The sequence below is a fragment of the Saccopteryx bilineata genome, chromosome 11 (genome assembly GCF_036850765.1).
Source record: "Saccopteryx bilineata isolate mSacBil1 chromosome 11, mSacBil1_pri_phased_curated, whole genome shotgun sequence".
NCBI classification, from domain to species: domain Eukaryota; kingdom Metazoa; phylum Chordata; class Mammalia; order Chiroptera; family Emballonuridae; genus Saccopteryx; species Saccopteryx bilineata.
Genome location: NC_089500.1, coordinates 23,426,488 through 23,452,375, shown reverse-complemented (window position 1 = coordinate 23,452,375; position 25,888 = coordinate 23,426,488). Strand labels below are relative to the sequence as shown.

Here is a 25,888-nt window from a genome sequence, read left to right as displayed (position 1 = left end):
GCCGGAACACGTCAGGCCATTCCCGTTTATTGGAGGCTCACAGAGATGGGCGAGCAAATAAGCAAAGGAAAACCGCTTTTCACAGTGGAAGGCAAGGAACCAGGAACACCGCCCCTCACGGTGGCGGGCAGGAGGTCTGTGCTGAGGGAAAATACCTGTAGCCTTACATAGGCTACACACACACTCACACACATGTGGCTTTGCCACGTGCTCACGCACTGATCATGCAAAGTGCAAGCAAGTCTAATACACCTGTTTTCCTTACAGTCTGCATCTCCTGAAAGATGCCCCAGGTTCACTAGTAAGAGGAAAGGAGTAAGTTGGAGTTGAATGGAGCTCAGGAAGGCATTCTAGGCCATTGAAGCTGGGCTAGGGAGTAGTCCAGCCAAAAAGAGAAGACCTTTTCTCATTTTCTGAGGATTCTGGGACCCCCAGGCCTAACCCTCCTCTTCTCCAAGGTAGCCAGGCCACCTGCGGCAACTCAGTTTTGGGCAGGAGCCAGCAGGGCGGGGCCTCCTGAGTGGGCAGGGATGGCTCTCCCATCAGTGAGAGGTTACAAGAGGAGGGGCAAGACATGAGTAGGGCACAGATTTTCCCTGTGTACTCGGCCTACAGAATTTCCTCTGCCACCTGGATAGGAAGAGTGACATTGCTAACGTCACCTCTGCAAGGCACTTGAGTCTAGTGCATTATCAGAAAAGAGCTCAGACAGTCCAAATCCAATACAGTCAATTAAACAGAGCAAACAGGCTTCTAGTTCCCATGGAGTCCAACTGTCAGTCCCACAAGAGTCCACTGAATAAGCTTCCCTTCTTCTCCAGGGTCCCAACTTCCACCTGGCATTCCACCCAGTGACCCCCAGGGTGGGGGTGGGGGTTTAGTTCTTCTTACTGAATGTATGGCTCATGGACCAGCGACAGCAGCATTGAGGGCTCATTAGAGCAGTGATTTTCAACCTTTTTTGAGCTGCGGCACATTTTTTACATTTACAAAATCCTGGGGCACACCACCTACCAAAATGACACAAAATGACACTCTAACACAGTACATATTATACATATAGTTAATAATATAGTTTCTAAATGTATTTATACTCACTTAGTGTAAAACCTGGGCCTGTTTCGATGAACACAAAAGGGATATCCTGGCAGGAATGGTAGAAAGACACACACGAAGCTCTTCCTCAACAGTTCTCAGTCTCTCTCTGGTTTTAGTTTTTATTGCAGTCAAGCTCGAGAATCTCAGCTCACATAGATATGTGGTTGAAAATGGGAGCAATGTCAAAAGAGCTTTGTTGACCAGAATGGGGAACTCCTTGGCAACAGATAACCAAAAACTGTCCAAAGGAAGATCAGCAAACTTTAGCTTTAAAGTTAGATAACATTGTGATGCAATATATTACCCTCTGCAGGGGCCTCTTTTAAAAAGGAAAAGGTCAAATATCTATATATACCATCAGGATAGACATAACCAGCTGAGGCCGAGGCTTCATCTAGTGGTGGCAACATTTACCTCCAGTCCTGACCAGGATTAGAAATCGGGACCATGGGGAGGAGTAACAGCTTCAACTACTCACAGCGGCCACACAATGACAAGTGCGCGGCAGCCTGAGTGGGGACCTTTCTGGGTGTGGATGAGAGGTGGCCTACTATTGGTTCATCGCTAGTGGTCGGGATGAATCCTAGAAGGTGATTGGTCAGTGAGCGTTCTCTGTGCCTCCACTCTTCCTGTTGCTGATAGCTGGAGGGATTGTGAGGGGAATGTTTATGTTCGGATGGAGGCGGCTGGCGGCGGGCCGGATAAATAGCCTCTACGGGCCATATCTGGCATGCGGGCCATAGTTTGGGGACCCACGTTTAATTTCCCCACGGCACACCTGACCATGTCTCACGGCACACTAGTGTGCCGCGGCACACTGGTTGAAAAACACTGCATTAGAGACAACCCAGGTCAGAACCTGCATTTTAACAAGATACCCAGGTGAGTCTTATGAGGCGCAGCTCCAGGCCTCAGGCCCTCTGGTGGGGCTGGGTCATGGAAGTGGATCTTCTGTGAAAGAGTCTTTTCCTTTCAAGTCCTGACAGCTTTCTGGCTGCACCTGTGTAAAAAAAAGAGCTGTGGTTAGGCTTGCTTGCTGGTTTCCTGGCTGCAAGCACTTTGCATGATTAGTGTGTGAGCATGTGGCAGAAAGCCACGTGGGTAAAGCCTATATAGGCTATGGATACTTGCCCTTGGAACAGATCACTTGCCTGCCACCACAAGGGCAGGTGTTCCTGATAGCTGGCCTGCCACTGCAAGAAGCAGTTTCCCTGCCTGTTCACTCGCCTGCCTCTGCAAGAATCCCATAACAGGAATGGCCCAGTGCCTTTTGGCTCCACAGTTCTGTGGTCTGCCCGAATCCTATCTAAACCTGCCTGGCCTCGATCACCGGCATTGCACCTGGTGTACTGGGCAGGATTCAGTGTAGACCGGTACAGAACAGGCATACAACTTGGAAGAGTTATTATGGTGACAGGCTCCTCCCCTCGGTCTCTTTCATCATCTTGTCAAACCTCTCAAGAACATGGTAGAAGGAGAGAAAACCCACCCTGGCACACTAAAGGGAAGGGAAAGGGGAAGGGGGAGGGAAGGAAAGAAAGAGGGAGGGAGGGAAGCATAAGCAGTGTGCTCAAAGGGATCAGGCTCTGGGAAGGGGTTCTGCATCTTCCCCATCCACTTCTCCATTTCCTGTCCTGAAAAGTCATCCGGGGGTTCCCCTCTTGGTTTTCCACATGACTAAACCCCACGGGTCTCATCTAATCATATCTCGGGCTGCCTGGCTGCCTCTCCCCAGTCCCTCCGACACCGGCAGAGCCCAGCACCGTGCAGACAGACGGGCACACGGCCCTCCCCTCCACCTTCCTCCCCCCACACCCATGCCCAGGAGGCTTCTCACTGGTGGCCCAGCCGAAGGTGGGGGCTGGTCTGGGGTGTGCAGGTGCTCACAACATGGAAGGGTCCGTCCGACTCCTGGCCTGCCTGGTGTGTGTCCTCCCGATGGGTGAGTTTCCCACTCTTCTCTCTGGCCCACGCTAGGACCAGAATAGGCGCCAACCTTGGTACAGTCTTCTCTCCTTGCACTCGGAGCAGCCGGGGTCCCGGGAGCCTCCAGGCTGTGGAGGAGGAAGAGCTGCACTTAGGCAGGCGGGGACAACAGAATCCAGAAGGTCAAGTCTGGGCTTTGCCTTGGGTTACAGGTGATTAAAGCAGGCCCCAGACTTCTCTGGGCCTCAAGGTCCCCACCTGTAGAAAGGCCACCTGGCCTACACATTGCTCCGAGGGTCCAGGGAGATAATGGGCCAGGTATGAGGAAGACAGTCCAGGCTCTGAACAGACTTTGGTGTTGCTGTCACCCAAATGTTTTTATGTCTTGAAGGGTGTAGACAGCCTTGAAGGTCTGCGCGAAGGATGGGGACAATTTCCCATGGGAGTAGAATAGTGATAGAGGGCACTCGGACTGCCCAGCAGGATCCAAAGGGTAAGTGGCAACTCTGTGGCAGGCCTCAGGAACAATAGCATCAGGGTCCTTGTTTGTGTCCCTGGGAACAGTGTGTTTTAAAAGTTGATCACTGACCATGTGCATCACAATCGCAGAGGAGGGGACACTTGTTAAAATGCAGGCGCATCAGCCCCCCCACAGCCCTGTGGCATCACAGTATCAGGCAGCAGGGCCAGGGATCTGCATTTTCAACCACTCTTGAGTGATTCTGCTGGTCGGTGCCATTGAAGGCAGCTGGGATAATTGACAGAGGCCATCCTCTGAGCCCCTACATCCAGGCCCCCGTTCCTCCCTCGACCCCCGCCTGAGATGTCTCCCCTGTGACTCCTGCACACAGCATCCGTGTCTCCGTGTGCGTGGCCACTGCTGTCACGTGCTGTGACTGCTGACCTCATGATGTTCTGAGCTGTTACACAACATTCCTTGTGTGGGGTCCTGTCGCCAGGACTGCATGATAAGCTCCCACGCCTTCAGCTCCTTCCTCTCCAGCAAAGTTCAGTGAGGTCTGGGTTGAATAGAAACAGGAAGTGCCCACATAGCTCTAAGTGCTGGCACTTTAATTAGTAACTCACTGGAGCCTGAAAACCCTATGGAAAAGGAATATTCTAGTCACTTTTCACAGATGAGGAAACCGAGGCACAGAGAGTTTTGGTGAATGACTAGGGGTGGAGCTGAGATTTGAACGTGGCTGTGTGTGCCCTTAGACTGGACGCTCCACTGCGGGCCCCTGTCCCCTGCCACAGTGGTGGCAGTTCATGGAAAAGGGCTTTTTTCTCCCAAGTTGACTTAACTCAGCCATCTTTCTGGGGTACTTTAATGCGGGGTCCCACTTAGAGGGTAGAGGCTGGAGGAGGTGACCCTGCCCAGACCTTGGGCACATAGGAGAGCAGCAGTTCATGTCCTGCGTATTGTTGTCAGGCATGACCTTGAATCTTGGCTCTGCTGTTTACCAGCTGTGCAGCCCTGGGCAGTTTTACTAACTTCTCTGAGCCCTCAGATAATCAGATCACTGATGAAAGGCCCCCAGTATGGTTCCCAGTCCTCCATGGTTGTGCAATTAGTGCCAGTGGAATGTTGCTGATGTCACAAAGCTTCAGAAGCTAGGTATGGGGGCATTTTGTTATGGTTTGCCCTCCTCTGGTGGTCAGCTGCTATGAATCAGTTAAGCCCAAGATTTAGAGGAAGCATGCACAGTCACATGTTCAAGAACAAAACCCAAAGCTTGCAGATGCTCCAGCCGTGCGTCAAGATTACCTGGAAAGCTAAGCCACGCGTGTGAGCCACATAGGGGAGGAGACCCTTTTCTTTTCAAAATGGCAGCTGCCTCATTGATAAAACCCAGAGGTCCATAGCCAGGATGAGTGGGGTCCACCCCTCTGGTGACATGCACCTGTGAGCTCCTCCAGGTGGCGGCAGAACTGAGCAGGAGCCCCCTGGCTGAGCTTGACTGCGAGGTGGGAGTCCAAGGGGCTGCATGATCAGGGTCACAGACACATCCCTGTCCACGTCTCTGCATGGGGGCCCAGAGCAAGCTAGCAGCAGAAGCAAAGTGGAGTGAAGTTGTCCCAGGAAACGCCCCTCCACTATCCGTGCCCTTCTTCCTCCTCCTCCTGTCACCAACCCAGAGCACACAGTACTCTGGGCAGCCCCTCACCTCCCGGGGGTCCCCACACACTCTCTTCCTTGTCTTTTCCTTCTCTCTCGCCACAAATCTGTTTCTGGAGCATGGGAATGCAGGGGGTGGGAAAAACAGCGGTCCGGGAGCTCTACCCCCTTGGACGACCTTGTCAAAGTCCGCAGTCGTCCGCAGATCGCTGATAAGCAGGTTGAGCAATCAGTAGCTGTCATGCTCAAGGACTTCTGTGCCAGACCTTTGAAGAACAGCTCGTTTACTCTTCATCACAATCCTGCCATGCAAGGACGGTTTTTCCTGTTTTAGAGAGGTCAGGTGACTTTCTGGGAAGTCACAGCCTGGATGTGAACTGGAGTCTTCTGTGCGCGGTCGGGACCTTACACCACCTACGAGCAGTGGTGGTGAGCCTGGCAAAGCTTGGTGCTCAGAGGAATTCACCTGACTGGCTTGGAAATGAACCACTGCAGGAAAAAGAGCAGAAAAGGCCAGAGCAATCACAGCCGTCACCCAAGGAGGTGGGGTGCTGGCACGGGGGAGGAGAGAGGCTGCAGTCGTGGGTCCAGGAGGAAAGGGGCCAGTCTAGCCGGGGCTGTTGCCCAAAACACCTCTCATGGCAATGAACCTTCCCAAGGTGACTCGGGTCACAGCTCTGAGCATCTGTTTCACTATCTGCTGCAGGATCATGAAGCCTGAAGACCCTCTGCCTTTACTCCTTCTTTAAGTGGTCCCTTCTATGCTGTCCTTTTAGCATTTCTGTCCTGAGCCATTTTTTCATCGTTCCTGGATCCTTCCTCCCTGTCAGTTGTCTTTCCGGCTGCTTTCAGTTGGCCTACAAACAGAACCCACTTCCCAGCTGTTCACTGTGTATTTCCCTCCGCTGGGGTGCTAATCAAACAAACTTGTTAGAATTGTGTGTAAATGAAAAACAAACAGTAGCTGAGCAATGGCCAGACCACAAACATACCAAGGAGGGCCACTGATTGTTACTGTAACCACATCCCCTATGCCCTGCACAAATGTCTAGCACACAATAGACCCTCAGTGAGTATGTACTGAGTGAATAAATACATAAATAAATGACTAGCTAGCAGGTGAGTTAAGGACAGGGACTATTGTATTTCCCATGGTCTAAGATGCCAAACTGGTGCGATGTCAGGATAGCAATGTCTCTCTTTTTCTTTTTCTTTTTTTTGTGTGAGAGAGACAGAGAAAGCAAGACAGAGAGACAGGAAAGGAGAGAGATGAGAAGCATCAACTCATAGTTGCAGCACTTTAATTGTTCATTGATTGCTTTCTCATATGTGCCTAGACTGGGAGGGCTCCAGCTGAGCCAGTGACCCCTTGCTCAAGCCAGTGACCTTTGGGCTTAAGCCAGTGACCATGGGGTCATATTGATGATCCCATGCTCAAGCCAGTGACCCTGTGCTCAAGCTGGTGAATCTGTGCTCCAGCTGGCAACCTCAGGGTTTTGAACCTGGGTCCTCAGTGTTCCCAGTTGACACTCCATCCACTGTGCCACCACCTTGTCAGGTGTAATGTCTTAACCCCTCCTGCATCACCCTGGTTACATGCCCACAGCACCTCTCCACCTCTGGTCAGCACTCTCCACCCCACCCCTCTATTCCTACTCCCCACTCCCTTTGCAGAGCTAGTGAACAAAAGGAACAGGCATGGGGCCTTTGCTGAGTGTCAGGCCCTGTGATCTACATATGTGACTTCACTCAATCCTCAATCCTATGAGGAAGGTATTATGTTCCCCCTTCTGCCACAGAGGAGCCCGAGACCTGAAACATTAAGAAATTTGTCCAAACATCACCTAGAAAGTAAATGAACCTAGAACACTGCCAGGCACAGACTAGGTGCTTGATGCCAGTCTGATGAAAGAATGAGCACAAGTAAGATTGTCCCCCAGGCCTAGCTGTGCCAAAGCTGACATGCCTTCCACCATGCCTTGTGGCCCATGCCTGGGGGGGTATTCTGGACAATGGGAAGAATGTGGGCCTCCTGTTGACCCCAGAGGTTGACAGACCCTGGATAAGGAGATGAGAAACCCTACAGGAAGGGGCGGGGGTTCCAGTTGAAGAGTCTTCCCTCCCCTGTCAGAAGAGACAAGAGAGGTGGTGAGCTGCCAGGGGGAATGGTAAATGTCACAGGAAGCCAGGAGCTTGGATTTGTGCCAAAGCAAATGCTTTGGCTCCCTTGGCTATTCCTGCCAACCTGGAGTCCTGGGGGGAGGGATTCACTCAAAGGTCTCTGTGCAGTCCGAGGGGGGGGGGCAGAATTCACTCAAAGGTCTCTGTGCAGTGTGCAGTCCCGGCAGGGGGTGGGGGGATTCACTCAAAGGTCTCTGTGTGAGCCAGAGAAGTCCCTTCACCCTTCAGCAGGTAAACAGGAAACACAGACCCCGCCCCCAACCCTGCAGGGAGCCAAGACAGTAACACCTGGTGAAAGGGCCTCTGTGTGTCCTCTCTGCTCCTACAGCAAAAGCCCCAGGGAGGGAGGGGCCCTGGCCTGCCAGCTGCAGCCCACTGAGGACGACCGGTCTAGGCTGTCATCCTCCAGCACTCAGAGCCCGGGACAGGATGAGAACGTGAACACTGAGCAGAAGCCTTGGCTCTGCTGCTGGTCCGTCAAATGGACTGTGCGTCCTGAGCCCCAGTGCCCCCTCTCCAAAAAGGGGCTAATGACAGTTCCTGGGGGAGGGGGTTGTGCATATTAAATGAGATGACCTCATCTCATGTCCCCCAAGGAGCCCCAAAAGACTGTGATCTCTGGCCACCTTATCCCAAAGTGCCCCACAACCTCTCTGCTGATGGCTGTGCTGCTCCTTTGCCTAACTGCCTCAGTCCACGCCAAGGCTTAGTCACACCCCACTCCTTCCTCAAGGCTCCACTGAAATGGTATCTCCTTTCCCCGTGAGTCCCGCACTCCCTGCCTGCCTGACGTGTGCGTGAGGCCGCTCCCCACCACCCCGCGCCCAGCTGTTCCCACCGGCAGCTCTCTCCCTTTGGCTCTGCCTTAACAACTTCATTGCTGACTGTGTGCCATGGTGCCGTGCTGGGCAGTAACAACAGGACTGTGACCACGCGCACGTGGCCCCTGCCCTCCTGAGCTTCTGGGATCCTGGGAAAGACCCCGTGAACAGGCACTGCCCGTGCAGAGGAAATACCCCTGCCAGCCAGCGTTGCACAGGGTAGGGGTGCCACACCCAGGCTTAGGGCTCAAGGAAGGCCTCCCACTCTAGGCAGACTCAGAGGAGACCTGGGGCTGGGGAGGAGGGAGCTGGGGAGTGAAATGGGCCTGGAACCATGTTGAGACAGAGGGTACAATGTGTCTCTCATTAGCTAGCGCACCTGGCAGGCAGTGCTGTAATCACGTGTTCCAAGATCCGGCAGCTCCCTTTCTGAGCTGTGAGCTCCAGCAGGATCATCAATTATTCTGTTGACCTTTGTCAATTCTCCTGGCTTAGAGTGGGGACCTGTCAGATAAGTGTTCGCTAAGTGATAAATACACAATAGCAAACACTACCTGGGGACTTTGGGATACCTATGAGATGCAGTGTGTCAGAGAGTGGGAAATGCAGGGAAACTGAGGCAGGAGCTGACTCTCAAGAGCAGGGAGCTGCTTTCTACAGCTGGGAGGACCAATTGAACCAGCAAAACCTTCCGAAACGGTTTCTCAAATTTGGACCTAGGCCCTTTGATTATTAATGACTGAGCAAACAAGCTCTTACTCGGGATAATTGTCAAGTCCTCCATCTGAGTTCAAAAGTGTAATTCCACTTGACCGGAAGAAAAGAGATTTGGCTTAGAAGCAGACTGTGTGAAAAAATAACTTGTGGTTTTATTTGACTTCAAGCTCAGTACAAGGGCAAAGCGAGGTTGTAGATGAGGCACAACTCACACAACCTGATTCAGACCTCAGTCTGCTAGTACAGCACACCTGGAGCACACACCTGGAGCCCCGGGTCAGGACACGACACTGCTGGAGAGTACTGAGCAGGCAGGATGAATGGGGAGGGGCAGCTGGGTGACTGGGACTTCCATCAGAGAAGAGAAGACTTAATGAGTCCCAGTTAGTGATGATGGGATCCCGGGAGGACTGTCACCAGGAGAGGATGTGCAGTACTCCACAGCAGTGGGAGTCACGTGGGTGGTGTGGACAACAGTTCTGTGCAGGAGGAGGCTCTGACCTGTGGATTATTCATAGATGGCCTGGGCTCCCTGGAGGATAGTCTGCTGCTGTGGGCCGAGAGGACTCCTGCCAGGGCATGCATCAAGCTACCCTGAGGAGCAAAGAACACTGGACTTGGAGTCAGAAAAGCTGGGTTTCTCCCACCTTCCGCCTGTGTGACTCTGGGCCTTCTTTTTCTCCTCTATAACAATATCTGCTCTACTTTACTTTCTTAGGTGTTTGAGGGTCATGTGATATGCCATACATGACTTACACATAAACTGCAAAGCCCTTTGGAAATACAAGGGCTGCTATATTATTCCCTTTAAATATTCTTTTCATAAACTGCACCTGGGCACTAGCTGCTAAGCCTGTCTCCCCTCCTTGGACGCACAACCCCTGGCCTGATACTCCGAGGATGAGCACGGACAGCCACCCACCCACCCAGCTCATTCCTCTCTCAAAGCAGCACATGTTCAATCACACAGGCAGCAACTCACCAGCCCTCTGAGCTGAAGGCAGAGTGGAGATTCTGGCCCTTCACTTGACCATACTTCAGAGCCTCACAATGCGGGAGGGGAAGAAACTGAGTCCAGGGGTGCTTGCATAGAGCAAGGGGGCAGCATGATTGCCCATGTTTGGCCTCTCAGCTCCCTGTCTGAGCACCAGCCTCTTAGGAAGCCCACTTGAGTTGACCTGGATTCTAGAGGAATCTCACCCACCAACTTCACTACTATACATTAGCTTCAAAACATATCAGCATTCCCATGCCTCGGTTTCCCCTCCATGAATGGGAATGCTGGTCTGAGTCCCATGATCCCATGCCTTTAGTGTAATGAAGTGCCACTGTGGGGTCAGGCAGTACTGAGTTTGAATGCTGGTTTTGCTTCATCCTAGCTGTGTGAACTCAGGAAAATACTCTGCTTCCTTGTGCCTCAGTTTCTTAACATGTAACCCGGGATAACTGTGCTTATCTCTAGGATCATTTGTGAGATCTAAAAGAAATACTACTGGGAACTTGCTCAACACAGAGGTGCACAGTAAGTGCTTTTATTATTCTCACCATCTTGGAGGTCTTGGGACTCAACTGTAAGCACAAAATCCCCGGACTTCTCTGCAGCAGGGCAGGTGATGGATCACTGGCCCGCAGTTGAAATGGGACCCCCCGAGGAAAAGCAAACAGACCCAGGAAAGTGGAGGAGGGCCCAGGAGCCTTGCCAGTCATGGGGGTCAAGATCCCAGGAGATGTCTCTCAGGTCACCTAGTGGGTTTCCCCGCTCCCCCCTTTCCCAGGGGAGAGGTGTTTCCTGAGTCATGGGATTTCCAGAGAGGGAGGACTTCTAGAGTCCTGGGGTTTTCAGGCCCTCGGGATGCTTCCTGAATCCTGGGTTTCCAAGGGATCGCTGCGGAGTCCGGGGGACCGGGTCCCAAGCGGATGCGGCTGACGCGTCCGGCACGCCCCCCGCAGGTGCCCCGACGCAGCGCTGGTCCATGCAGGTGCCGGCAGAGGTGAGCGCGGCGGCGGGCGAGGCGGCTGTGCTGCCCTGCACCTTCACGCACCCGCACCGCCACTACGACGGGCCGCTGACGGCCATCTGGCGCGCGGGCGAGCCGTACGCGGGCCCGCAGGTGTTCCGCTGCGCGGCGGCGCGGGACAGCGAGCTGTGCCAGACGGCGCTGAGCCTGCACGGCCGCTTCCGCCTGCTGGGCAACCCGCGCCACAACGACCTCTCGCTGCGCGTGGAGCGCCTCGCCCTGGCCGACGAGGGCCGCTACTTCTGCCGCGTCGAGTTCGCCGGCGACATCCACGACCGCTATGAGAGCCGCCACGGCATCCGGCTTCGCGTGACGGGTGAGCGCGGCGGGGCCCGGGGCTGCGGGGGCGAGGTGGTCTCTTCCCTCCATCCCACCTCCCGCCCTTCTCCGGGGCGGGGGGCTTTCTAGGTGCCAGGTGCTGGGATAGGAAGGGGATCAGTACACACTCCATTCTCTACAGCAGGGGTCTCACACATGGCGGTGGGTACGGGCCACCAAGACTGCCGAAAACGTAGAATCCTGGCCCCGGGATGGGCTGGGTGAGGCCCGGGTATAGGTATTGTAATGAAGCTCTTGGAGAGTAAAGGTCCCCAGGAGCTCAAAGGACATGGAGGTGAGAGAAGAATTAATGAACAATACCCCTAAATATGGCAAGGGCTGCAAATGTCACCTGCAAGGTGCACAGGGAGACGCACTTTGCTAGATCCTGAGATATAACTACGTAGGAACCAGGGTCCCCATCCCTAGATTAGGTTATCAACCCTGACAGTACATGGAATTACCTGCAGAGCTTTAAGAAATCCCAGACCGCCTGACCTGTGGTGGCACAGCGGATAAAGTGTCAACCTGGAATGCTGAGGTTGCCGGTTCGAAACCTTGGGCTTGCAGGGTCAAGGCACATATGGAAGTTGATGCTTCCTGCTCCTCTCCTCCTCTCTCTCTCTCTCTCTCTCTCTCTCTCTTTCCTCTAAAATGAATAAGTAAAATCTTAAAAAAAAAAAGAAAAGAAAAGAAAACCCGGACCCCTGCTATGGGAGAAAGGGTGTCCACGAGTTCTGGGTTTAAGTGTGACTCTCCCAAGAACTTCCCATGAGCCCTTGGGTTGACCAGACCGCCTCTCTGAGTGCATTTCAGTTTCTTCCCAGAGTGGGCACTTACCTAACACAGGCCCATGGATTCAGTGAATCAGTCTCAGCTCTAGCTGAGGTTGAGGTTGTCTGGCTGTAGAAGGTGCCCTTGAAATTACACCCGGAGCCTGCCCCCTACCTTGTGCTACCACAATCCTAACGACCATTTAGTGATCACTTAGTATGGGTCAGGCCCTAGTCAAGCATCCTCCACGTATTAACGTGCCAGATCTCACCAAGCCCATAAAGTAAGTGGTCCCCATTTTACACCCAGAGAAACTGAAGCACAGAGCAGTGGAATAATAGTATGCCCAAGGCCACACCTGTATTGGGGCCCAGGCGGGCTGGTGCCAGAGTGCCCACTCCCTCCTTTTTGCGTTCCTCCCCCCTCTTCCAGCTTTCTGAACGACTAAAGGGGACAGGAAGGGCACCCCTTCTCCTTGCCGGCCGCACGCGCGCTCTCTGACTGAGGTTCGCTTTCTCCCACATACCCCGCCCCGCCCCCTTGACTGCCCGCAGCCGCCCCGCGGATCGTCAACATCTCGGTGCTGCCGGGGCCGGCGCGTGCCTTCCGCGCGCTCTGCACCGCCGAAGGGGAGCCGCCGCCCGCCCTCGCCTGGTCCGGGCCGGCCCTGGGCAACCACTCAACCGCCGTGCGGGGCCCGGAGGATCCCGGCCACCAGGTGACCGCGGAGCTGCCTGCGCTGGTCCACGACGGCCGCTACACGTGCACGGCCTCCAACAGCCTGGGCCGCGCGGAGGCCAGCGTCTACCTGTTCCGTGTCCACGGCGCCTCCGGGGCCTCGGCGATCACCCTCCTCCTCGGCGCGCTTGGCCTAAAGGCGCTGCTGCTGTTCGGCGTGCTGGCTGCCCGCACCTCCCGCCGCCGCCTAGGTGGGTGCGCCTGGGTGCATGGGGAACAGCGGGGCGGGGGGGCTCTCCTTTTAGGTAAGACCATCTGGCTGGCCAGCAGGCATGACGCAACCAAAACATCATTTTAACACCTACGCATCATCTCCATTTTCTCTACCTGCATCAAACCTAGCCTGAGCCCATTTTACAATCAGGAAGCCGAGGCCAGTGAGGTTAAGGAGCTTACCTCTCCCCTACAGTCACAGAGATAGAGACCTGGACAGTATAGTTCTGGATCCTGCCCCTTTACCCCCACCCCTCCCTAAAGTCTGACCACATATCGGCTTTGCCAAATAGCTCCATTCCATTAGTTACAACAACAACTTGAGGACACACTAGTGCTGTGTAGGAGCTAGAATCACAGAGATGAATGAAATGTGGTTCTCTGCCATTAAGTGGGATGCTGAGGAGTATGCAGATTATTGTAATCTGCAGAAGCCCAGGGTGTGTATACATCCCTCTGGTGGCCATCTGGACAGGGACAGGGACAGGAAGGAAAGCTGTACACAAGTAAGGTGAGAGTGAAATAAAAAACTATATAGGAAGGTATGACCTAGGAAAACAAGGAGCTAGTAGTATTCCCAGCAGAGGGAACAGCATGTACAGAAGTGTGGAAGGGCAGACTAGCAGAGTGTCTTCAGAGTGCTGCAGTTTGCCCCACATTGCTCTTACTGGGTTGGAGGAGAATTTTGTTTCTACCTTCCAGATGAGGAGACTTCCCAAAGCCATTCAGACCACCCAGGTCTATAGGACCAGCCTCAAACTCTCGAGGGATGAAATCCAAAACTTGTCACAGTTGCCCTGTGACAAAGGCTGCCATCTTTGCTGTGGCTACGCTGGCTCTCACTGGTTGTCCAGAATTACCAAGCATTCTGTGCTTGGACTGCTCCTCACTCCACTCTTCTCCTCTATAATTCCTCATCTTCCTGTTACTCCTTCACACCCTTCAGCTTACGGTTTGTTGTATGTTCCCTTCAGACCACTGTCCACAGTGTGGAAGGGTGGACAGCTGGGCCTATAGTCTGGAGGCTACCATGTAGATTTACGACCTCTTTTTTTTTTTTCTCCCTGTCCTTCACACAGAGCATCCAGTCACTCAGGACAGTCCACCACGGTAAGTGAGCTACCCCACCCCTACCACCTGCCGACCAAGGGGTGCAGGCTTCTCAGGGCTGGCGGCATGAGGAGAAAGAATAGGCAAAGGGCCAGGACTGGGGTCCTGGCTTTGACAAGAGTCTAGGTCAGGCATGGCCAACATACGGCCCACGGGCTGGATCCGGCCCGTGTAGTGAGTTTATGTGGCCCGCAATTAAATTTTTAATATTCTCTGCACAACGCACTGTGGAAATGAAATAAGTGGTACTTTTAAATTGTTATACAGAAACTACGATATCTAACCATTGTACAACAATGAAAGTTAAAATCTCAGCTACTCAGAAGTGAAGCGTCTTTGATTATTGGAAATCGAGATATTTAAGAAGATAGTGATACACGGAAAAGAATTCTGCGTGTGACTAATCTAGGGTTAACTTCCAATAATTGGTCGAATGGATTCACGATACTTCTTTATTTTTTTAAAAATTCCATTATAAAGATTTACAACTTTTATACTCGTCTGTGCGATTTTTATAAGCAATTGAATAATAGAAAATATGGAAATTTAAAAAAACTTGCCAAGGAATATTTAAAATTTTCAGCTCAACTTATATTTGTGAACAAACTTTTTCTTTAATGAATCTAAATAAAAGTACAAGATCAAGATTGAATGATTTACATTTGGAGTCTATGTTAAGAATAGTTACTACAGGCCTGACCTGTGGTGGCACAGTGGATAAAGCGTCGACCTGGAAATGCTGAGGTCGCCGGTTCGAAACCCTGGGTTTGCCTGGTCAAGGCACATGTGGGAGTTGATGCTTCCAGCTCCTCCCCACCTTCTCTCTCTGTCTCTCTCTCTCCCTTTCTCTCTCCTCTCTAAAATGAATAAAAAAAAAAACCAAAAAAAAACCCAAAAAATAAAAAAAAAGAGCACCTGTTTAAAAAAAAAAAAAAAAAAAAAAGAATAGTTACTACAAGTATAGAGCCAGCTATTAAAAAAATAATAGGCGATGCAAAGCACCTCAACACGTCACATTAGTTTTTTGTTAATTTATTGTACTAAATTACTTATTTATTTATAAATAAATTACATAATAAAATTTTGTTTACTTAAATAAATCATTTTTATATTTAACATTTTTTAATTTTAATATTTCATCCGGCCCGTGAAAAAAAGGTTTCTAATCTGGCCCGGGAGCAAAAACTGTTGGCCACACCTGGTCTAGGTCCTCCCTGGGGCCTTCGAAGGCCCCCCTCCTTCAGTCTACCGTGTCTTCTCAAGCCAGATCAGGCCACAGTAACCTGCTCTCCCCTTCCCCACCCACTCCACTCCTAGCATTTCCTGTCTGGGCCTCATACTGGCCTCTCTCCCAGCCCTATCTGCCTGGTGTCCTGGTGCTAAGGGATCATTTTCCTGTGTGTCTATCTTCTCTCCGCACCTAGACGCGAGTCCTCTTGGCTGTTTCCTCTTGGATGCCCAGCCTCCTAGATCAGGCAGACCCGTGCAAAAGCCACCCCCACACACTCGTTCTCCCAGACACCCCGCTTTGCAAACTAATATCACTAGAGGTTCTGAGGGCTTAGGTGAGGAGCCCAGGGACCCTGCTGGGAAGTAATGACCCCTCCCTCTACCCATGGTCCCTATTTTCAGTGTTTGTCCAAGTAAAGGCTCCTTGGGTGGTCTATCTGGGACCCTGGGTCAGAGTCAGGGTGTGGAGGAACTCAGTATTCCAGAACGCACTGGACAAACCCAGGCTCAGCTCCCACACCCCGCTTCACCTGTGCCCCCAGGGCTCAGCTCCCACACCCCGCTTCACCTGTGCCCCCAGGGCTCAGCTCCCACACTCCACTTCACCTGTGCCCCCAGGCTCAGCTCCCACACTCCGCTTCACCTGTGCCCCCAGGGCTCAGCTCCCACACTCCGCTTCACCCACCTGTGCCCCCAGGGCTCAGCTCCCACACTCCGCTTCACCCACCTGTGCCCCCAGGGCTCAGCTCCCACTCTCCACTTCACCCACCTGTGCCCCCAGGGCTCAGCTCCCACACTCCACTTCACCTGTGCCCCCAGGGCTCAGCTCCCACACCCCGCTTCACCTGTGCCCCCAGGGCTCAGCTCCCACACCCCGCTTCACCTGTGCCCCCAGGGCTCAGCTCCCACACTCCACTTCACCTGTGCCCCCAGGGCTCAGCTCCCACACTCTACTTCACCTGTGCCCCCAGGGCTCAGCTCCCACACTCCGCTTCACCCACCTGTGCCCCCAGGGCTCAGCTCCCACACTCCACTTCACCTGTGCCCCAGGGCTCAGCTCCCACACCCCGCTTCACCTGTGCCCCCAGGGCTCAGCTCCCACACCCCGCTTCACCTGTGCCCCCAGGGCTCAGCTCCCACACTCCACTTCACCTGTGCCCCCAGGGCTCAGCTCCCACACTCCGCTTCACCTGTGCCCCCAGGGCTCAGCTCCCACACTCCGCTTCACCCACCTGTGCCCCCAGGGCTCAGCTCCCACACTCCACTTCACCTGTGCCCCAGGGCTCAGCTCCCACACCCCGCTTCACCTGTGCCCCCAGGGCTCAGCTCCCACACTCCGCTTCACCCACCTGTGCCCCCAGGGCTCAGCTCCCACTCTCCACTTCACCTGTGCCCCCAGGGCTCAGCTCCCACACTCCACTTCACCTGTGCCCCCAGGGCTCAGCTCCCACACTCCGCTTCACCTGTGCCCCCAGGGCTCAGCTCCCACACTCCGCTTCACCCACCTGTGCCCCCAGGGCTCAGCTCCCACACTCCGCTTCACCCACCTGTGCCCCCAGGGCTCAGCTCCCACTCTCCACTTCACCTGTGCCCCCAGGGCTCAGCTCCCACACTCCGCTTCACCTGTGCCCCCAGGGCTCAGCTCCCACACTCCACTTCACCTGTGCCCCCAGGGCTCAGCTCCCACACTCTACTTCACCTGTGCCCCCAGGGCTCAGCTCCCACACTCCACTTCACCTGTGCCCCCAGGGCTCAGCTCCCACACTCCACTTCACCTGTGCCCCCAGGGCTAGTAAGGCCACATCGCCAGCCCAAGCCTCTCTCCAGCTGCCTGTTCAACTATCCCCCACATTCTCAAAGCCTGGGCAGTGTCCCTTTTCTGTGCTAATGTACTACTGCACCAAGGTACCTAAATCAGAAAGCTGACAGTTGTTCAACTATTGAGCACCTAGTATGTACATATGTTTTGGATGCTAAGGTTGCAGCAGAAATCCCTGAACTCGGAAAACTCAAGTTTTACTGTGGAGAGTTTTAATAAAACATAAACGAGATCATTTTAGATGCTAACATGAAAGCTGTGAAGGAAACAGGGCAATGAAGAGAGCCACAGGATCGGGAGGTGGCCACCGGGCTACGGCTACTTTAGATCAGGACAGCCTCTCTAAGGACACAACATTGAGGAACCCTAAGCCCAGAGGGGAAGGCAGGGGAGGTGTGGGGGTAATCCAGGGGGAAAAGGCAAGTCAAAGGCTCAGGGGCAACCCAGGAACAGGGTGGGAGGGCTGGCAGGCTGCAGGATTCATTCTGACTGTGATGGAAGTCACTGAATGGTTGTAAGCAGACGGGTCCCTATCTGATCAGGAAAGGGGCAGGAGACCCGTGAGGAGGCTGTTGGCCAAGGCTGAGGCTGGCAGGGCTGCAGAGAGGACTGGGTAGGCAGCACGAGGGAGGGAGCGAACCCGGATGCCCAGGTTTGGAGCTGGAACCCTGAGTACCACTTACTAAGATAACGATAAGGGGAGGAGAGAGGGATGGTGGCGAGGATCGTGTGAGCACTGTGGACATTTACGTCTGAGGTGCCCATTCAGACGTTCCAGAAGCCAGGAAAGCAGTTGGAGCTCAGGAAGCGAGGCCTGAGGTCAAGGACAAGGAGGTGGGTTTTGAAGCCACAGATGAAAGAAGATCCTTCGGGAAGAGAGACTGTGGTCTGGGATACTGTCGTCACCCCAAGTAGTCCCCTCCCATCCCACAAGTTCCGCACCGCCCTGCTTCGAACCTCTAGTTAGCATCCAGGCCCTGTTGGATCAGGGCCCCACCCCACCTCATCTCTCCTTCCTGACCCTTGCTGGGCTGAGGTTTGGAAAGTCGGGGATCTCCTTTCCTGTACTGGGTGATCAGCCAACTTTCTCTTGTCCACAGGCCTCAGGCCCAGGAGTCCAATTATGAGAACTTGAGCCACATGAGCCCCCAGAGCCCACTGGCAGCCACGTGTTCACCATGAGGAGCCCCTCGGCCACAAGTATCCACTTGTGCACCGTGAGTTGCAAAGGCCAACGTGAGGCTGGCTGGAGTGGCTCTTCCTGGCTCTCAGGCACATGGCAGCCCCCAGCTGAGAAGCCCCCGAGGTAAGGACCCACTTCCAGGAGCTCAACATAGACATGTGTCGCAGAATCCCGGTAATATTTTGTCCATGGGCCAGCATTTTGAAAGAATGTGTATATGTCTGTGTGTGTGTGAGCTCCAGTGAGAAACTCCCAGAAAAGCCCCTCACCTTTTCTTACCTGGAACACCACAGGAAAGCAGGCAGGACACTGGTCATTGGGTCTCGAGGCCCAGACTCCCCCCTGGCTGTGTCACGACTTGCAGTGTGGAACAAGGCACCTCTTCCGCCAGGTGAACTGGGTCTCAGTGCTGTTGAACATGGACAATAATATTTTCCCTCCTGGCTGGCAGGACTGTGATCTGAGGATGTGAAGGGACGTTGGGAAGTACAAAGCTGTCTACAGATGTGAGGGGCATTACAGGCTCTCCTTACAGAGGGGCTTTGGGACATGCAGAGTTCTTGGACAAGTGTGGCACCCACAGCAGCCTTGCTGAGAAGGAGAGCTCCGGAGCCAGCCTGAGGGGCGGGGGCGTCGGGGCAGGGGCTGTGAGAAGCTGTGGTCCCGAAAGAGCAAATCGGCGGTGAGGAGCCTGGTGCCCCTGCCCCTGGGGTCTCCTCTGTGAGAGCCCCACCTCTTACCCCATCAGCTGCTCTGTGCTGCCCTGAGCTGGGATCATGGGAAGACACTGTCCACAGGCTGGGAACCTTCAGGGAAGTTGGGCCACAGGAGCCCTGCAGAGAAAGCAGCTGCAGCTCTGACCTCTCTCCACCACCTGCATCCTCCCAGGACATCCAAAGGCGCCAGCATTTTCACCCCATTTGCCCGAGTCCTGCCAGCTGGGTGCAGGGTCTGCCTTCTGTGTTATACTTCACTGTGAACTTGTTGATCACTTTAGCTCCTGCAGTCCATGGGGTCAGAGAGGGAAGAGGTGGGCTTGGGACCCGGGTGAGCAGGCAAGAGGAAGGGCACAGAGATTTCCCCCCACATGGGGACTGAAAAGACAATGGGAACAAACTTTCCTTCCTTCAGAACTTTCCCAAAAGCTGGAATGGCAACCTGGTGTAAGCACAGGGCCCTCTCTCATGCTTTCCTGGGGAGATGGCCTGAAGGTTGAGGGGTCTCTACAAGTTCATAAGCAGGGCAGCGGGTTACAGATTCCCCTCCTCACCAGAGCCTTCCTTCGCTGGGGTGATGACAGCTCATGTGAACTGGGGATCCATCCGGGGGCCTGTCTGAGCTGTTACATGGTCAGAGGAGTTTGCCAGTTCTGAAATCCCCAAGGTTTAAATTCTCCTTGAAACTAGAGGCCTCGCCCATTATGGAATATAAAGTCTACCCATACAAGCTTTCCAATTTTCCACTTTTTCTTAGTGTGATTTCTGGGTGAAAAGACCTGCCAACCAACTTGCCAGAAATGAGACCTGTCCACCACGTGTGCATTAAATGTGAATCAGCTTTATTTGCAGTTTACTTAACCAGTTCTCATCATTTCATAAAAATCTGTCCTTTGTACAAGTGTGTTAAATGCTGAACAGTGAAGAAGTGAACATTGCACATTTAATGACCAAAATAGGTTGTGGTTTTTAAAGGCCACACTAGACATGTGGGAAGGAAGAGGAATTGATCACAGTTAAGAAGTATTTGTTGCCACACAGGTAATTTTAAGCCATAAAAAGAAAAAATAAGTTCTAACCCTCAGTGCTCAATGAGAGATATTACATCTGTACATTAAAAAAATAAAAGTTATAAGAAATGACATTCCTTAGTGATTTTATTATTCCCAGATAGGGTCAGTAGTTCATTTTTTTTTCCAAGTTATTGTCATCAGAAATCAGGAACCTAGTCAGCCTGAAGGAAACTTCAACTGCAGCTTCCATAGGACACATGGTGCCTCTGTGATGCGTGAGGATCATCACGGACCAGCACCGGGTCACGGCCTGGTGTGAGCCGAGAACTTCATCCAGTAAATGCAAGATCACAGCAGAGGGTGCATTTTTTGTTGTTTTTTGTTTTAAGCAAAACATTTATTTCCAACATTTTCCTTGATAAGACAAAGTTAACTGAGTCGGGGGAAAAATCGGCTACTACCTCAAAATAAGCTGCAATGTTGGTCCAAAATGAAGGCAGGCAGCCTTGAAGAAGCCCCAGACGCCTCACTGTTAGACCACCGTGCAGACAGCTGGTGTCACAACGAGGCCGAGAGTTTGCACTCACCGCTGGCTGAACGTGCCAACCCAGGACACAGCTACTGGGGCCCTTGCCGATGCAGAGAGCTTCACTGCCTGGCCCACACTCGTGTGACCACCCCCGGGGCAGGGCCTGGGCTAGGGTACAGAAAGTGAGGACGCACAGTCCTGGCACCTGCAGAAGAGTGACAACTTAAATTTGTGCCTTGGGTGTCTCGTTTGTCTCACGGAGTCCTGGCCCTGCTAACCCTGGGCGTAGCCCTTTTACAATAACACGGGCTACTTTGGGCACTTTCCCAAGAGCAGAGCTGTTAGGCTAATCGAAGACAGAGCATTAGCCTGACGAGGACCGGGAAGCGGGGGGCACGTGTGATACGGTCTGTTGGGCGGGGGAGGCGAGCAGCCCCAGCCTGGCCTGCTCCCACAGTGCCGTAACCAGCGCTTCGGAGCCAGTGATGGCCTCTGCAGCTGCCACCAGAGGCGGGACGACCTGCCATGGGAAGGGGGGAAAGACAGGCTGACACTTAGGGCTGGTGGTCCTTACAGAGTGAGAGGTGGGACTAGAGGAGCTGTAATGCCCACGTGTTTCCTGCTCCAGAATAAAATAATGAATTTTAGGATTAAAAGTCCATTGGAAAAAAATAAAAAATAAAAAAAAATAAAAGTCCATTGGAAAATTGTGCATAACTTTCATTCGAAAGGAAGCAAGGGCGTGAGCACGACCCTGTATGCGTGGACACACTGCCTCCGGCGCTGATCAAGAGGACCGGGCTGGGCGGCTGGTTCAAGTGGGTCAGGCTGCTCTGGGTTTGTTTTCTAGAGCAGGCCTCTGCCACCTTGGGAGAGGAAAGCCTCAGGCAGACCCGGCAGGTGGGTAACAGCCGTGCCTGGGCTGAGGCTCCCTGTGTGCCCAGGCGCTCCGGAACACGAAGGTGCGGGTCCTGGCCTCCATCAGGCTGAGCAGGCCGCCTCCCAGAGCACTGTCCTCGTGCTCTGCGGAGTGGGCACAGACGAGTGGAGATGCAGGAGAGGTGCTTTTCATGGGGCCAGAAAGTTGCTAGACACCCCCATCTGAGCCCGATACCACTGAGGGCCACGTGTGCTAGTTCACCCTCAACACTGCCAGACACAGGTGGCCTTGGTCTTCCCTGACCAAGGTGTCCACGTGCAACACCAGTGACTGTCTCAGAGATGGCCCTGCGCTCTTGGGGGGCCGACCACTGTTGCCAGCAGGGGCTCGATATTCCTGAAGCCAGGGGTCACGCTGGGTCTGTTCATCCCCAGGAGACTAGGGTAGCACGGCCACCTCCTGAACCACCTCAGTGTCCTCACAGCTCTGTCATGCCCAGAGCCTCTCAGAAGACCCTGTGCGCTGAGCAGACCTTCTGTATGCACAAGGGCTAAAGAGGAAAGCACTGACCAACCACTAATATTCAGGTTACACTGTCAAGTAGTCAGATGACATCAGGCATAAAAATCTGCAACCTTAACAACTGAAAAGCTTTACAAGAGAGTGCGACAGCCCTAAAGATCAATTCTTACCAGCTACAACCAAAGAATGATTTTATTTCATGTAATTTGCAGAGACCAAGTACATTATAAATATTATAAACCTTCAAAAATTAATGGATTAATCACAATTTTCTTTAAAATGCACATACTATCACACAAAACTTTCACAGTCTAGGATATTAATAATCACATCCTCAAAGAAAACAGCACACGAAACATTTCCTGTCATAAAGCCAGCCTCTACACTGCCCACAGCTTCTAAACCTTCCCTGAACGCAGCACAGGGAAGATGACTGAGTTTGAACCTGGAGAGAAGCAGAAACGGGCCAGCTCTGCAATGCGCCTGAGATGGACACTGGGGGGCTACAAAACGTGCAGGCTGAACAGAGATGATCTTTCTTGGGCCACGTGGCTGAGGCAGACCTGCCCTGTCCACCTAAAGACATCCCGAATGAGCAGCCACAGACTTCCAAAACTGGGGAAGCATTCCAAGAGGAAGTCTGAAAAGAAACGATCTCTGTTAACACATATTGACATCCCATTTAAGCTCTCCGTGACTGCTGAGACATTTTTAGGGAAATATCCTTGGGTTATAGAAAACCCATTAAAAAAAAAGACACATTATGCAAGTGGACAAACAAAATCAATCTGAGCCAACAGAATTATGACTGTGGTGACAGAAGTCAGATTGCCAATTCCTGGGGGAAATGAGCAAGATGATGACAACAGAATAAGAATAAGGCAATGTCACAGACAGGCTTCGGTAATGAATGAACTGTTAACAACGGAAGGCACATGGCTAATGGGAAAAAGCTGATTTTCAGTTAAGTCTCTTGACTTGATCTAGTTTCCATGCACCAATCTCAACAGATCTGCCAGCTTCATTTCAGTTTCAAAACGGAGTGAAGAAACAAGCAGAGAACAGAGAACCAAATTCTCTCTCTCCCAAAGGGGACTTCAGATTTCTAACTTGGTGTCTATGGAGTTCGTCTGCAGGGGCTAAGTAATGGATATGGACGAGGGAATGGGCTGGGGTAGGAGGGAAGGGGATGTTCCGTGTGTCTACACGGAACTGGAGAGTAATCCCCATTTATACTCTCCGCCATGTGGACCAAACAAAACATATCTATGCCAGTAGGCTCATCACAGACTGCCAGCGTGCCACCTCCGACTCGGATGGATGGCTCCCTCTCTGTGAGGACACACGGCTGGGTGGAAATGTACCAGACACCAGCTCTGCTGTCCACTCTAATCAGGACCAAGTGGTCACATTTTAGACAATGACTTACTTTCATTCCACATTCTTACCTCCCTTCTGAGAAAAAGAACACGTACTTTCAAGCTGACGTGTTTCCCCACATTTGAGAAATGCAGACATTTTCAAAGCTTGTTTTACTTTGAAAAAACAGGAATAGGGTTCAAAAGTGAGGATTCTACATGATTCCCAAAGTAGTTGGATCTGGCACAGAAGCTTTGACATTTAAAGAAAACAGGAGAGGACAGAAGTGGAGCCGTACAACAAGCCCTGCCCGGGGCCTTGTGAGGAGCCTGGGATACTCGGCAACGGTGAGTGGCTCTGTCCCTAAGTGGAACTTAGTAAAGTTCTCTTGATGGATGAACATAACTGAATAGTCCATGTAAAGTTTTAAGAGCTAAGAACATACACACACACACACACACACACCTAGTGCCTCTGACTTGCATCTCATTCAACTACCTCATTGGCCAAACTGAGCTCCACAGTGAAACTGAGCAAAGCTACTTGTGCAACAACAAAGTTGAATGTAAACAGAAACAGCAACGGGTTTCGCAGGAGCCTCGGTGTTACTATCGAATGATGTCCAAATAATGCACTTCTGGGTAGAGATGGTTCACAAGAAGAGCCAGGAAGCTTTTCCCGTCCTGGAGGCAATGAGTAGGCTGCTTTATAAACTGTGCAGCTTGCGATACCTGATCCTGGTATTCCACGTACTGCTTGCTTGATGTCAAGGATTCGAGGGCACTCAGAGCCTAAAAGACAAAGAAGACCGAGTTAAGCACCTGGGTGCAGGTACCGTGAAGCCAGCAGGTGTGGCACACCTGTTATCATCTGGTACAACTGTGAGCCTCTGGGGAAGCTAGGGACCTGGAATTAACCACATGCAAAAGGAGGCCAGCAACCCAAGCTCCTGGGGCCTCTGCCACATTCTCCGTATGGCCTCCCTTCGTCCTGGCCGGTGCTACTCCCCAGCCCTTCCCACAGGGCCGTGGCTGCAGCCACACGGCCTGACCGCCCCATCCCCCAGTGCCAGCAGCTGAGCCGCCGACCAAGCCTCACTGCCTCTCTTCCTGGGTCCCCACCTGGAACCACAGGCACTGGCTGCCTGGGAGGCCTATTTAAATTGCTGTTGGGTTTGTTCTGAGGTCACATAATAATGTCACATTAAAGTGTCTAACTGAATGAAATTCAGAAGAAACCAGTGGCTAAGTGCTGCTGACGGGGAGCAAAGAGGTCAGGCTATTGGTCAACAAGCACAGAGCAGAGATCAGTTCCTCCAGCGCCTGCCCACAGAAACCACAAGAATGTTCCCATGCCTCGCCTCAGGAATAAATAGAGAAAACATTTTAATTCTATAATTAATAAATTTTTCCTTCCTTCATAGAGGAGAAGATGAGAAAAAACACTGCTGCTCCTATGGAGAACACTGCACGAGAGAATTTTGATTAGATGACATTTGCTTGGCTCAGTAAACAAGGGGGGAGATATTGTTGAGGGTAGTTAATGAACTGGTAGCTTCGAAATAAATACAAGGGGGTTGAGAACAAAACTCTTAGGGCTGAAAATAAACAACCGAAGGAATCTGACAGCAGGCCAACTGCCGGGTGAACCACATCAACCTCTGAACAGGAACCGAGGGGTTAGCACTCCCACCAACCAGTGTCCATACATCCCTCTCTGCCATTTCTTTAAAAAATTTTGCCCCCAGAGTGGTCTACTATGACAGTTTGCCTACAAGTAATCACTTTACAAAAAGATGACATTTTTCTTTTTTTTTCATTTTTCTGAAGCCATGTTGCGACCAGAGCCACTCTAGCGCCTGAGGCAGAGGCCACAGAGCCATCCCCAGCGCCCGGGCCATCTTTGCTCCAATGGAGCCTTGGCTGCGGGAGGGGAAGAGACAGGGAGGAAAGCGCGGCGGAGGGGCGGAGAAGCAAATGGGCGCTTCTCCTGTGTGCCCTGGCCAGGAATCGAACCCGGGTCTTCCGCACGCTAGGCCGACGCTCTACCGCTGAGCCAACCGGCCAGGGCCTAAAGATGACATTTTTCAAGCCTGACAATCCCGATGACATGTCTGGGAACGTGAAGCGTATATGAAGTATATGAATGCAGGCAGAGAGGCAAGACCTGGGACACCTGGTGGCCCCCATGAGAGCAGGAGACTCCTCAATACACCCTGAAATGTACCGCGCTGGCTTCACAACTGGCCCTCGGGACATGCATTTCCTGAATCGTGAGGGTTCATACATGACACGGTTCGAACAGCAGCTGTCTAGTTAGCTCGTGACAGGTCTCAGGGATTGTGTAAACCGAGACGCCTGTGAAGAATCTGCTGGTTGTACCACTTGATCCTGGCTCTTAGTAACCAAGATGCCGCCCGGAACGTGGCTGCCTGAGACAGCACGGAGCTGCAGGAGAGCCCGGGTCTGGGCGGTGGCGTGACAGAGACCACATGCAGAGTTCCGAGTGCAAGCAGGCTGGCCGGCTGGGTGCACCCGACTCCCGGCCCCACTCTCACGACCTGCGAGAGCTGGGACACGTTACTTAGCCTCTTTCTGCCCCCAT

The 25,888-nt window shown here is 52.7% G+C and overlaps 2 protein-coding genes across 3 annotated transcripts in view; one reads left to right on the top strand and one right to left on the bottom strand.

Annotated features, from left to right (window-relative positions):
* The first annotated feature begins 2,934 nt into the window (after nucleotides 1-2,934).
* On the top strand, nucleotides 2,935-23,456 carry SIGLEC15 (sialic acid binding Ig like lectin 15). The gene is made up of 6 exons (XM_066247452.1): nucleotides 2,935-3,040; nucleotides 10,325-10,384; nucleotides 10,813-11,196; nucleotides 12,527-12,901; nucleotides 14,003-14,033; nucleotides 18,183-23,456. Exons 1-6 carry the CDS (start codon nucleotides 2,989-2,991, stop codon nucleotides 18,262-18,264), a joined length of 984 nt encoding a protein of 327 aa, XP_066103549.1. The 5' UTR covers nucleotides 2,935-2,988; the 3' UTR covers nucleotides 18,265-23,456.
* Nucleotides 22,650-25,888, bottom strand: part of EPG5 (ectopic P-granules 5 autophagy tethering factor) — a 111,266-nt gene continuing 108,027 nt past the window's right edge. For both annotated transcript variants that reach the window (XM_066247450.1, XM_066247451.1), the window contains exon 44: nucleotides 22,650-24,075. In XM_066247450.1, the coding sequence (XP_066103547.1) occupies nucleotides 23,893-24,075 (183 nt within the window). In that variant the 3' untranslated portion in view covers nucleotides 22,650-23,892. The remainder of the gene's footprint in view (nucleotides 24,076-25,888) is intronic.